This window comes from Megascapheus bottae, chromosome 5 (genome assembly GCF_031878675.1).
Source record: "Megascapheus bottae isolate mThoBot1 chromosome 5, mThoBot2.hap1, whole genome shotgun sequence".
NCBI lineage: Eukaryota > Metazoa > Chordata > Mammalia > Rodentia > Geomyidae > Megascapheus > Megascapheus bottae.
Window position 1 is genome coordinate 35,229,722 of NC_143513.1, and position 13,535 is coordinate 35,243,256.

The 13,535-nt window shown below is 34.2% G+C and overlaps 1 protein-coding gene and 1 pseudogene across 1 annotated transcript in view; one reads left to right on the forward strand and one right to left on the reverse strand.

Annotated features, from left to right (window-relative positions):
- Cacna2d1 (calcium voltage-gated channel auxiliary subunit alpha2delta 1) overlaps window positions 1-13,535 on the forward strand; it is a 366,878-nt gene that overhangs the window by 299,612 nt on the left and 53,731 nt on the right. Inside the window, exons 13-15 of the mRNA XM_090332896.1 lie at window positions 7,831-7,909; window positions 8,714-8,763; window positions 10,379-10,468. Coding sequence (XP_090189022.1) covers window positions 7,831-7,909; window positions 8,714-8,763; window positions 10,379-10,468 — 219 coding nt within the window. The remainder of the gene's footprint in view (window positions 1-7,830; window positions 7,910-8,713; window positions 8,764-10,378; window positions 10,469-13,535) is intronic.
- LOC150063210 (small ribosomal subunit protein bS21m pseudogene) lies at window positions 9,333-9,594 on the reverse strand (annotated as a pseudogene).

Sequence of the window (13,535 nt, forward strand, 5' to 3'; positions counted from 1 at the left end):
CAGTACCATCTGTTCCCTCAATTTCTCCCAGTCCCTCCCTTCCATCTCCACCTGAGCTGCATAGTTTGCTGTTATAAATGTCCATACAGTACACACTGCTGCTGCACTTTTCCACCATTTCCTTTGGCTTCTGTGCTCTCCCCGAAGGCCTCCTTCAGAGATGAGTGGAAATATATTATATATAGGGCAAAGCATTGCCTGACATCTGTAAAGTAACCCTTCCACATATCACCTCTATAATAATAAAGCAAATTATTTTTTTAAATATTCCATGTTAAAATGTTGATACCTTCAACACAATTGTCTCTGAGCTTCCTGCAAATTGTACTTTTCCTTCTAACTTTAGTCTCTCATGCATGTGGCTGCTGAATGCCTCCCTGGCACTCATTTTTTTTCTACCTCAATAAAAATCCATTCAGCTCCATGTGGGTAGATGTGCTGAGAACTGTCTGAAGAAGTGACAAAGAAGGGTTTCACACACCCAGAGTAATATAAGGAAACCTGAATGTCTGAGAATTGGAACACAATATTTGGGCTATTCATCTACCTGATTGTAGATAGGTGCAGGTTTAAAACCAAATCTACATGAATCGTCCAGCACAGCTGTTCCAAATTAAAGTACATTTGTGTTTTCATCCTTACCTGCACCGATGCCATTCCCCCGGCCTCACGCGTGTGTAGGAGACTGCATCAAAAATGGTGCCAAAATGAAAATGAACTCTGGGGAAAAAGTCCAAACAAATGAAGGAAGGAAAGTAAAACCAGACACACAGTTGAAAGACGATTCCTAGGATCAGAAAAGTTAAATATATTTGATTTCCTATAGGATAGTGAGTGGATTGGGTAGCAGTATACATTTAAGTTTGCCTTCTCTGATAAGATATAAGTCTCAGACTCTGTGTGATTGTCAGAAATAATTAGAAAAACAATCAAAATTACTAAAGGAGTGATTTCAAAATGCCTAGTAAGTTGGAAGCATAAAAGCAAATGGACAGAAGTATTTGATAAGTGTGGAATAAATTTTTAATGAAGACTCCTCTACCAAAGTTTTAATCATTTGGCAATAAGGATTATGGCAGTCCATTTAGTTCTAAAGAATTATTCTTTCAAAACGAGAAAATATTTCCTACATTTCTGTCGGCTCTCAGGTAGAGAGTAGTATTCAATAGTGTATAAAAACGTAAAGAACGTTACAAATGACTAGGTTTCATTTGTGTTTTCTGTAGCTGATGTGGACATTGTCTTTTTCATCAATGAATAACAAGGAGTCATTGCCACCTCTTCCATTTCTCTTCCTGTATTATGCAGTACAGAGTAGTACATAGGGCTTTGAAAGTGTAGTTAAACACTGGGTATTGCGGGACACTCAACTTATCAAATACTTAGTGCTATTGAGCAAGTACATTGCTTCTAAGACCTTTCGTATATTTTTATTTATTCAGTAGTGTCTAATATTCTCAGCTTTAGAATAAGAGAAAAAAACCTTTATTCATTAAAAAAAATACTATTTTGTCTATGCTGGATCTATTGGGTAGTTGCAAGCCCTTCACTACTGCCTTTCCTTACAGAGACACTATCCATGTATAAGGCATTCTCTGTTTCTGTATGTACATATGGATGTGTGTGTATGTCCTTTTCTCTTATCATTGAAAGTATTTCCTTCTCATAAAATAAGATGAATGTTAACAATCCAATCCCTTTTCTAACAAAAGTTCTATATATGTATATGCATATGTATACATATATATAATCAGATTTAAATACTATTACCTTCATGCATTTACAGAATAATCTAACATCTAAAAGCAATCTCATGAAAAATACAGTATTGATTATGCTTTATATGAGAAAGCATGGTCAGCTTTAGTGTAGGAAAAGCATACTTGAAACTATTTTAGGGCAGAATTGTGCCATCTGGTTAAGCAGAATTGTGCTACTAAGATTCAGTACTGTCAGATTATGATAAAACACTGTTCTTTTCCACTGCTTCTGCCTCTGCCTTCTCTCATTAAAGGCTGCATAGAGTTCCTCTCAGGGGTGTGTCCTGTTGAGCCAAATGTCTCCTACCTTATTCTCTGTTTATACAGAACATCTTTCTTCCTCTCATTCTTCCCTCGGAGGATCATTTTTGATTCTTTCTTGACAATTTACCTAGGATCTCCCTTCTACTTATAAGTTCCTTGATGTCATGATGTCAGAACTTTTTAAACTTACTAATTCACTTTTAAGGAATAGCATAGTACTTGACTCAATGTTTGCTCATATGTTAACCATATCAACAAATAGGTAATAAATGTACATTTAAAGTTCACTAAGGCATTAAGAAATGATATAAAAATCAATAGCTTCATACTTCATTTGAAAGATTACTCAAAAACATTGTTTTTCTTCTCAATTAGACTCTGTGTAAAAGTGCATTAATATATGTTGATCAGAGTCGCCAGTCTATGCTTACATCATTCTTCTTCATCCCTCTTCTTCTATTTTCAAACCCATCTCAACAGGCTTCTTTGATACATTTCCACAAATGTACATATCGTTATTTAACCATACTCACACTCCTTCACTCTCCTCGTTTACCCTTTTCCTCCCATTAATAACCACTTATTGTATAATGCCATAAATAAAACAAAATTTTAGCCTAATCATAAACTCTGGATTCAAATATATTTGTGAAGAAGGCAAATTGCTGCAAAATGTTCTGCTAAGACATGCAGTCCAGCATTGTATTTTGATAGGCTTAATTCCAAAAATCTTAGTACACAGATTAATAAAACCCATCTCTGAGATCAGTTGTCCTGAAGTTTATTTTATTTTTTTAGTTTTATTGGCTTCCTTTCTTCATTGAATCACTTCCATTACTCTTTGGAGATTTGCCTATTGTAAATTAAACTTGAACTCTGGATAACTGATAATTGGGGAGGTGACAGTTTCAAGTAACTGTGTTCTGCTGGGAAACACATTACTATGATCTTTTAAAAGGTTGGCCCTGTGGCTTTGGAAGACTCTGAGCTGATTCTACAAATTGAAGCAAAATAATAATAAAAAAATAATTTAAAAAACATTACCAGAAGTCAGACTGTATGATCAACTTATACTCAGTAATGTATAAAGAACAAATCAGTACTATATTTTAAATTGTGTTGATAAATACATTTTTTAATCAAAAGCGGACCAGGTTTGTATTAATTCTGAACAAATTTTGCTGTTAAAGACATTTTTTAATCAAAAGTGGAGCAGGTTTGTATGAATTCTGTTGTGTTTATAATACTATTGATTTCTTCTTTTTTTTTTTTTTTTGTCATAGGACTTGCACCCTGGGTTGGGTGCTGTCTCTGAGCTCTTCAGCACAAGGCTGAGAGCTCTACCACTTGAGCCACAGCACCAATTCTCACTTTCTGGTGGTTAATGGGAGAAAAGAGCCTCAAGGACTTTCATGCCCAGGCTGGCTTTAAACCATAATTCTCAGATCTCAGCCTACTGAGTAGCTAGAGATTGTAAGCATGAGCCACCAGCACCCACAATACTATTCTTGTAACATACTATAGAAATGACCCATGAAAATGTTATTTTTATATAATACTATTTTTTTTTGCCAGTCCTGAGGCTAAAACTCAGGGCCTGTGCACTGTCCTTAGGTTTTTCTCAAGGCTTACACTCTGCCACCTGAGCCACAGCCCCACTTCCAGCTTTTTTCTGTGTATGTGATACCAAGGAATCAAACCTGGGCTTTGTGTTTGCTAGACAAAGATTCTACAACTAGGCCACACTCTCAGCCCTGATATAATGTTACTCTTTTAAGAGAAAAAAATAGATATCAAAACAACCGAGGTACAAATTGTGTAACTTGACAGGTTATAATAATGCTTTTAATTCATGTTTAATTATTATTGAATATGCTCCTTAAATCACTATTACTTTTATTGAATAAGCTGAAACAAAGTAAGCAGTAGTCAAGAATTTCACAAACTTTTCTATACTCACTAGTAGTAATACAACCCATAAGTTGTACAAGTTCATAAAGTATTCTTAATTAAAAAAATATTTTACTATCTTTAAGTAGTTGTACAAAGAAGGTGCTTCTGAGTTCAGTATGTCTTGACCGCTGTCATCTCTGTTAACATTTTCACCCACCTAGCCACCCCGTCCCACCAATTCTTCCCTTCCTTATCTTAATTTTAGGTTATGTATTGAATTATGCCATTTAACAAGCAGTTTACATGCAAAATAAATCATGATCTGTCTTCACGTCAGTATCTTCACCTCAATTTGATCCACCTCTTCTTCTGTATTTCCCAATTCTGTGGTATACACACAATGATTTCTTGCCTGTATTCTCTCCTTTCTCTTTCATTCTTCCACCCCTTTTCCCTTAGCCCTACCCTACATTCTTGCCAGTATCTAATTTTTTTTTATCCTGAAAAAAAATAGATTCAACTCCAGGGAGTGTGCATGAACAACATAACATAAATATTATGTATTTGCCATGACAGAGAACAATGAGTCAGCCTATCTTTCATACAAAGTGACTTCCAGTCTTGTTCTGGCTACATTCTCTCCATGTACTTTCACAGGTCAATTTATATGTCAGTACAGCTATAGGCCAGAGACCATTAACATTTTTGCTCACTTAACAAATATATAGAACTATGTTCTTACATTCTATTCTCAAATGAATAAATGAATAAATCCAAATCCAGTGTTTATTCCTTACTTTTGCCCCATATTCTTTCTGCTAAAAACCTGCACTTAAACATGGTGAAAAATAGTTGTTAATGCCATTATACTTGTGTGTCTCTTATGATTTTAAAATGAAGTTTCAGCAGATACAAGCATTTTGAAATAAGTCCCTTCTTAAAAACACACATTAGTCGAGGAACAATTGTTTATTTGTTAATAATTACCTTTCTCAGAATGTTTCACATAAAAAAATTTCGGTGAGCATTCATTCTATAAATATATTGTGTTGTTATAAATGCACCAGAGTATATGACAAGTAAAATATTTTCTTTCACTCAGGTTGAAAAATGCCATGAAATTGACAATGCCTGGATTGAGTGATAAACTTAGGAGTTTACACCAAGTATTGTGCTTATGCGACCTACTATTTTGAGCAATTGTCCAATTCATGTGCATAATTTCTAAGTAGAGTGTTGTTTCAAGAATTTCCATTTCTCCAAGTTAATAAAGTATCACAAAGGTCAAGACATAGAAAATATCAGGGAGCTGGAAAAGCAGTCATTTCTGTAAGACTTTGTGTACCTGGACACTTTAGATGTAGTTCACTGGGCATCCACAGGGTGGCAGTGATACAGTGAGAAATAGGAGAATGTAATCTTCATTACTACACACAAATCCTTTTAAATTTAACCCTTATCTGCACTGTGCAATGAGTAAAGCTAATGTCTACTAAATCAAATTAAAATCATTATATACTTAGGTCAAAAATACAAAGGAAGACAAATGAAGCAGGTACCTGGTGATGACATATTTTATATTCGTTTTTCTGTGTTATGTAAGCAATGTACATAGGCAATAGAGTAGATGCTCAATTTTAGGAACTTAAAGTTTTTCGTAAATCAGTGTAGGTTTATGTGATTATGTAACTACAGATAAATTTTAGATAATTAACATATCTTAGGTATTTTATAAACAATGAAATGAAGTTTTTTGCAATTAAAAATTTTAACTGCTTGGAAGAAAATTTGCATCAAGGCAAATAAAAATTGGGGAAAGGAGTAGAAATTAAGCATTTATAATGTGCAAGTAATTCATTCAGTTACTGTAGCTTGCTTTTTAATAGCCAAGTAGCTATGTTCAAAAAGAATCAAGAGGTGAGATGCAGCATGATTTAAAAACTAATTAAATGTGACAGAATGTATACTTCTACACTCAGTTCTGATCCCAGACTCTTTTTGACAATTTGCAAAGGTGTCTTCTAAGCAAATAGAAAGAAGTTAGGTGCAGCTTTTGTAATAAAACAGTTAAGACAATGAGCCTTTGTACTCTTGCTGGGTTTTTCTTTTTCTTTTTTTTCTTAGTTTAAGTCAGTTTATCTGAACTATCTACACGATAAGATCAGTCAAAACAAATCGCACAATGGGGGAGGGAGTTGTCTAAGCATAACCTCTATGTTATGAGGAATGCTTGCCTTGTATAGACATAGATACAGTAATTCACTTAGTCTTACTTATTTGCTTCTTTGCATTGAAAGATATCTTACGGAAAATATTTTACTAAAACATTGTTATAGTAAGAGGAACAAGTAGAGCCCAGTTGTACTTTAGGTTCAACCTGTCAGGCACGCCTTTGGACACTAGCTGTGAAGGGCCTGTGCCCTAATTGCTTTCTGGAATATCTGATAATTCCCCTGCTGTGGAGTCATGTGATTATTTAGGGTAGTGCAGTGAAATTGAATTATCAGTTAGAGTGGTTGAGTGGCTAGGAAAAATACTTCCCTTGCAGATTATGCTTAACTATGTAACTGTGACTATGAAATATTTAGACAGCTCCCCAATAGCCCAACCACTACATTTTGAGAGAGAATTCAGCCCAGAAGGAGAGGAAAGGGTAAAGGAGCCATGGAAATATAGGCCTGTAATCACAAAACTCAGGAGAATGAGACTGGAAGATCTCAATCAGGCTTGAGGATGGACTGGGGTACATAGCGATTTTTTTCTACCAGAAAAGGCAAAAAGAAGAGAAAGAGAGGGGAGAGGACAGAAGAGATGGATAGGGAGAGGAGAGGAGGGGAGGAGAACAATGTGGAGGGGAAGGAAGAGGAAGGGAGGGGAGAAAAGATACCAAAATTCCCCAAATACCAATACAAAAAGAAAGAAGAAAAAAAAAAAAACAAAGCAAAAGGCATGCCAAACAAATCCAAAACACTCATATGTGTCAACCAAATGTCTTTATACTTTTCTTGCTAAGTCATACCTGAATGACTAAACAGTGACTCAGATAAGTTTTACAAGCGAACCAGCAACAGCCTAGTACGTTTTTTTTTTTTTGGTGGTGGGGGGGAGCGCTAGCACAATATGATTGCATGTTCCCAACCATTAAAACAAATAGATTGAGAAATTCCCTGAGCTTTGCATGTCAGTCATATGCAAAATAAAAAAACATAAAATAATTGGATACGGTTCTATTAGTAATCAACTCATATGACTAGGGAAATACCTTGTAACCTAAAATATATGTCTATGTCAGCCACACTAAAATCACAATGGAATGTATTTATCATAAATATTCCTGTGGTGTGAAAATAGTAAAGCCTCACTAAGCTTACTTGCTTGTCTAAAGTAATTAAGGCTTTGTGTATACCACATACCTATGATGTAAGGAATTAATTCTTTTTTTTTTTTTTTTTGGTCTGACTGCACGTGGGTGACATGTTTTAGGAAGCTGGGAGAGGTGAAATTGAATTTGACCTGAAAGTTGCATTTTTTTTAACTTGCTAATGAAACTTCAGTTAGTTACATTCCAGACTGAAGACTGGGCTATATGGTTTCCCTTCCTGAATTTTCACTAGCTACATTTTTTTTCTTATCATAATAAATTATCTATTCAAGTTGCTTTTTTTGTCTTTGCTTTATGTTTTTCCCTCATGGCCCCATTCCGCCACAAATTGTATAGTTCATTTTCAACCTAAAGTGGTCTCTAGTGGTGTCTAGTGAGTGTCACTCCTGTGTTTGTTCAGCCCTTGCCCCACCATTTTGGTGCTCCCAGATACCTTCCACCAAACAGATATGTCTTTGTTTTAGCTCTCTTATTTTGAATTCAATTAAATTGTACTCAGCCTAAGGAAAATCTGTATTCTGATTCATGTAGGTACGTGTATTCACGTTTTCAGTTGGTCAACATAATTATGACAGAGGACCTATTCAGTGGATGGCTTGTGCAAATAAAGGTAACAGATTTGTGTCTTATTAAAAGAAAAAGAAATGAGTTCTGATAACTGTTGTTATGACTATGTTATCTTATGAAATAATTTTAAATTGTAACTAAGTTGGATAGACCTGAAGAAAAAATAAGTTTATTCACATGTTTTCTATCAGAACAAAGCATATATTGCATTGTGACATTAACATTACATTGTAAAATATTTAGATTTCTGATCATACTATTGTCACTAATAAAATGATACATTATGGTGAGTGATACTTTATAATATACAATAATTAGTGGATTTTTTTCTCTACCTAAATTACTGTTTTTTTTTCTATTTTGTTTTTTTGTTTTGTTTTTTGTTTTTAAATGTCTTGTACCTTCCTGGGTAATCCAGACTTCAAACAATGAGTAGAAACTTCTATTGTGTTCATGAAAAATGATTTTATTTGAAAAGCAAACTGTGATACCACTGTAACAAATAGAACTTAAATATATTCTGAAGATCTAATGTAGCATTTAACTCTCATATGCAATAATATATTTATCTTTATCTTTAATAATTTATCCAGTGAAAAATGTATTTTAATAATTCTAGGTTTCCTGCTGCTTTAAGAAAATTCTTCTGAAGTATTGAATACACTTATTAAAATTTTCATAGTCTATACATTTGCTGTGAAAATCCATTTACTGTTTGCTAAGTATGTCGTTTATGTTTTGGTGTTTTCTCAATTTTGAAGGAAAAAAAATATCTTCCTTACCTTACAAAGACACAAAGTAATTTTATGGCACTTCATTATACTTATTCATGTATAATATATTTCAGGTTATTATTATGAAATTCCCTCCATTGGAGCCATAAGAATTAATACTCAGGTATGATTATTTAAAACTTGCTTGAATTATTGCTTGAAAGTTTAAGACTTTTTTTCTTGTTTACATATATTTAATATGAGGAGAATAGATAAAAGGAAAAAAAAAGTCCACAATGTGGTATTTGTATTAAACTATTGAGTGTCATGGAAATCTTGATCTTTATTGCATGAAAGATTCAATTGTTATCAAATACCTATCATCAAATTTAATCTAAATAAGGATATGATGTTATTATTGGATACTGAGAATAGCCCCCCAAATGAATAAAATAAGATTTGTCTACTACTTGCATTGTAATAAATTTGAAGTCATCCTTATGCAAATTATTTAGTTTTCTGAGACACAATATTTAAATAATATTGGAGGCAAAATATACATGCTCTATTTGGAGCTTCCATACGTCCCAAATAGCCTTTCCCGATTTTTTCTGCTTAGGATAAAGATACAGACACAATATTTTTTTTTCTTATACACAATTGAGTTTATTGTAGAGAAAGGTAACAAAAAGTGAGGTTGAAGAAAGAGAAGGGAAGGAGGTATCAACTAGATGTGGGCTTCCTACACTCACCTCAGCAGCCCTGCCACGGATCGGCCATATTCTTTCAAGTCAAGAAGTTGATTTTTCGAGCCATTTCCAGCTTTTAAATTGCTGGCAGGTCTCACAGCTTTGTCACTGTCGCCGGCGACCAGGCTTCTCATAATATCCTGTCGCTTAATGTCCTCAGTGAGCCCATCCATTATGAGGATTCTGTTTAGCGTCTTGTATGCATTGTCCACATTTCCCTCCTGTACCATCACAGTCCTGATCATGAACTTTAGATGTTTTGCCATCACCTTGGATTTGTCTTCAAGGTGCAAGACCACCCACGCTTCTTCCTGGTCTGGCTTGGAACCAGGATTCTCAGATCTCAGCCTCTGGAGTAGCTGGGATTACAGGTGTGAACCACTGGCACTGGCTTGAATGTTCTTTATAAATGTTCAGACATTATTATTTAAAATAATACTCAATTTTAAACATAACTGAGAATCTGCAAACAGACTAAGTAAAAATTTAGCCTTTGCGGAAGTGAATACTGAACACATTGAATGTTGAAACGAAGCAGCAGCTGCCTGTGAGTCTGATGTCTACATTTGCCACAATATTTCATTTATTTTTGATATGTTTAAATGTAATTTTGAATTTTGGCCAAACAATCAGTGATATGAAAGCAAGAATGTGACTGCTTTATTACTTCAAATTTGTACAATTCCACCCAGTGAATCATAGATCCTTAAATAGGTTAGATCAACATGAAATAATCCATGGGAACATATTTCACTTATCATTTGCTGTACCTTGAGAAACAGTGTCTGAGTTACTAGAGAAAAAAAATGGGAAAAAATATATTGTACAGATTAGGAAAGTATGGTTGATTCAAAATGTATAGCATGTAGAGAATAGGTTAGTTAGGCAATATGGAATGTTATTGATAGACATTAAATCTTTGTATACTCAGTCTGAATAATTGGAGTCCATATTTACTTTCAGCTCTAGATTATTGTACTCTACCCAGATTTATTTTTCCTGAAGACAATATTCCTGGTTTTCATTGACAAATTTCTTTTGTATAAACAGGAATATTTGGATGTTCTGGGAAGGCCAATGGTCTTAGCGGGAGACAAAGCTAAGCAGGTTCAGTGGACAAACGTGTACTTGGATGCCCTGGTAAGAGGGTAAAGTTTTCAACTAAATTATCATAAGAAAGCAGCTGACTTTTGTTTTTCCCAGCTGATTTCTTCTTTCCTCTTCATTGAGTCTCTTCTAAAATTCCTTCTATCCAAGGCTTCTTGGCTAAGATTTAGATAGTACAAATAAAATCATACATTTGTAAATTTGGATGTAATAGAGTAACTCATGTGAAAAATGTTATGTTCAAGTTGATCTGCCAAGGATATAGAATTTCCAATCTAAATTGTTGAATTTATGGGTATTTTCATAAGTTTTGAAAGTTTAGTATAAAAATTGACAAATGACATATGAATGGAAAATTATTACTTCAGATTTTGAACAAAAATATCCATAAGTTAGATGTTAGCTGGTAGAAAGATATAAAATCTCCACAATTTTAGCCAAATTTACCAAACCTCAAAAAAACATGCAGTTAGACCAAATCTTATCCTACACTAAAAACCACTGCAAACATATTATCCTCCTTGCTTAAAGTTCAAGTATAGACATTTCTGTATGTTAAAAAAAAGCATCACATAGGGATGATCAAGTTTTCTAGGAAATAAAACGCATTGTTGAAGTGTCCATGGCATAGTTGCCATTGTAATCCATCTAATGTTGTAAGTACTCTATTTTGTTAAAATGTTAAATATTTACTGGGGCTCATGTTGCCCTTCATTAGTCACATAGAAATGTCTACAGGCATTTTCTTTAATTTCATATATAATTTCATTGGGAAAGGGGAGGGACAAATACTATCTGTTGTGCATGAAGGCCAGGAATCCTACTAATCAACCCCCAGTGAGCAGAATAGACCCCTCCTCTCTCTCTCTCTCTTTTATTCTCTCTCTCTCTCTTACACACATAATACACACATGCACACTCATAGCAAAAATATTTAGCCTAAATTATCAATAGGACTAAAGTTGAAAAGTATTGTGTTAGTTTTACTTTGCTGACATGATAGTTACCAATAATTATAATACCTTGGGTTTGTTCAAAGCTTAATCTTAATTTGAAACCATTACTAACTTACTGAAGTAACTTATTGGAGAGACTTGTGAAAAGTAGATGCTGATTCAGGAATGCCCTTTTCCCTATTTGGAATCCAATTATGTTCTTACTTTTATAAATGCAACGATGAACCAAAGGGCAGAGTACAACCCATTTAAAACTAGTTATCATTTGTGTCTTGCAGAATAAACAAATACAGGAAGTCAGAAGAAAAATCGGCATGATTAGCAGTAGCTTTGCATGTTAAGAAAGATAAAATGAAGTTTGCTTACTTCAAGTCCTAGCTAACATTATTGTCCAGTGTTCCTTCTTGACAGGGCTTATTTACTGAAGGTCACATGGTCATCTAAAGTTAGAGCCAAAGTATTTTGCTTTTATAACACCGTCACAGGACAGTGTGTGATAGGAGGGGCCAATAATTATGCTGCTGTATTTCCTATGACCAGAAGTTCATTAACCAGAAAGTCTGCATTGCTGGTAATATTCTTACTGATAGTACACATAACATTAAAGTTAATGTTGATTCTAAAAATGCTGTTTTACAAGAACAAAGTAAATGTAAAAAGAAAAGAAACTCTGGGCTATCAGTGGATACAGAAAACTTTTTTTTGGTAATGGCTTGAGAATAAATAATCCATTGTACATTTCTGGCCATTTATTTATATAAACAAATATAGACACTAAACAGAAGAGCCAAACGATATACTATTCAAATATTTGGTTTCACAAAACGGAAAGATGTAAGATCTCATACCCAAATGCAATAATAGTAATGTAGAATAAAAGAATCATATACCTCTGACATTTCAAAGGCAAGAAATCATAAATTTGTTGCTACAGGGGTATGATTAAAATTTGGTGACCCTTTAGCTAAGCCTCAGTTTAAGTCAGATCTTGCTAATGGGGTAGAGACATGACAAAATGAGTGTATAAAGTTTGGAAGTACTGGATATATTAAAAAACAAACAGCATACCATGACAATTTTGGAAATAATTGGACATGGTGACAGCAAAAAAATAAAACACTATTGTGGAAGGATCATTTTTTTTCTGGGAGATAAGCATTCAAAAAGAGACATGATCAAAGAAACATAGGTTATATGGTTTTCCTCATCTATAATAATTAGAATGTTCCTATAAATCTATAAATAAATTCAATGGATAGTGAAAGATAAATAATTGCACTGGAGCATGGTTAATTAAACATTCACACAAGTGAGAACAAAGAGGAAAAGATCTCAAGGGCTCAATAACTATATGCATATGATCATATAAAATGATGCTTATCATAATGAACTACAAAAAATGGAAACAAGAGGTCATCTTGTCATCGTCTTCCTCCTCCTCTTCTTCCTCTTCTCTTCTTCTTCCTCTTCCTCCTCCTCCTCCTCCTCTTTCTCTTCCTCCTCCTCCTCTTCCTCCTCCTCCTTCTTCTTCTTCTTCTTCTTCTTCTTGTGCTGTCTGCACTTCTTCCTCCCCACTCTGTCTCCCTGCTTTAGTGTATTTGTTTTTGTCACTGTTTTTGATTTCTGTACCCCTTGTCTTGTATATACATTAATCTGATTTGGGGAAACAGTGTTACAAAAGGGTGAACAAATTCAGCAGTGAGACTCACTAGACACTACCTTGGAAATGAACTAAAAATTCTGGGAGAGAGGAATCAGGAGGGCAAACGCTGTGTAAAAACGAGAGAGGGGTGACATTGTTAAAAAAATGCACACATTACTTGACTTACATAACTGTAACCCCTCTGTATATCATCGTTACAATAAAATTTAGGAGAAAAAAAACAACAAAAAAGAGAGGTGCAGAATAAGTTCCAAATTCCAGTAGTCAGAAATCTTGTTTGTTCCTTTTATTCTCTAGAGTCATGAACAGAATTTGTGAATAGAATATAAATTGTTTGATCCACTTTTTTAATAAGTGAGGGGCAAAACATGTCAGGCAGAAATGAGTTCAAGACTGTTTTACAACTAATATGTCGATGAGCCAGGATGTTACTTTAAAGTACATATTACCAGTTTTAGAAGAAAACAATGAGATTCTGCAC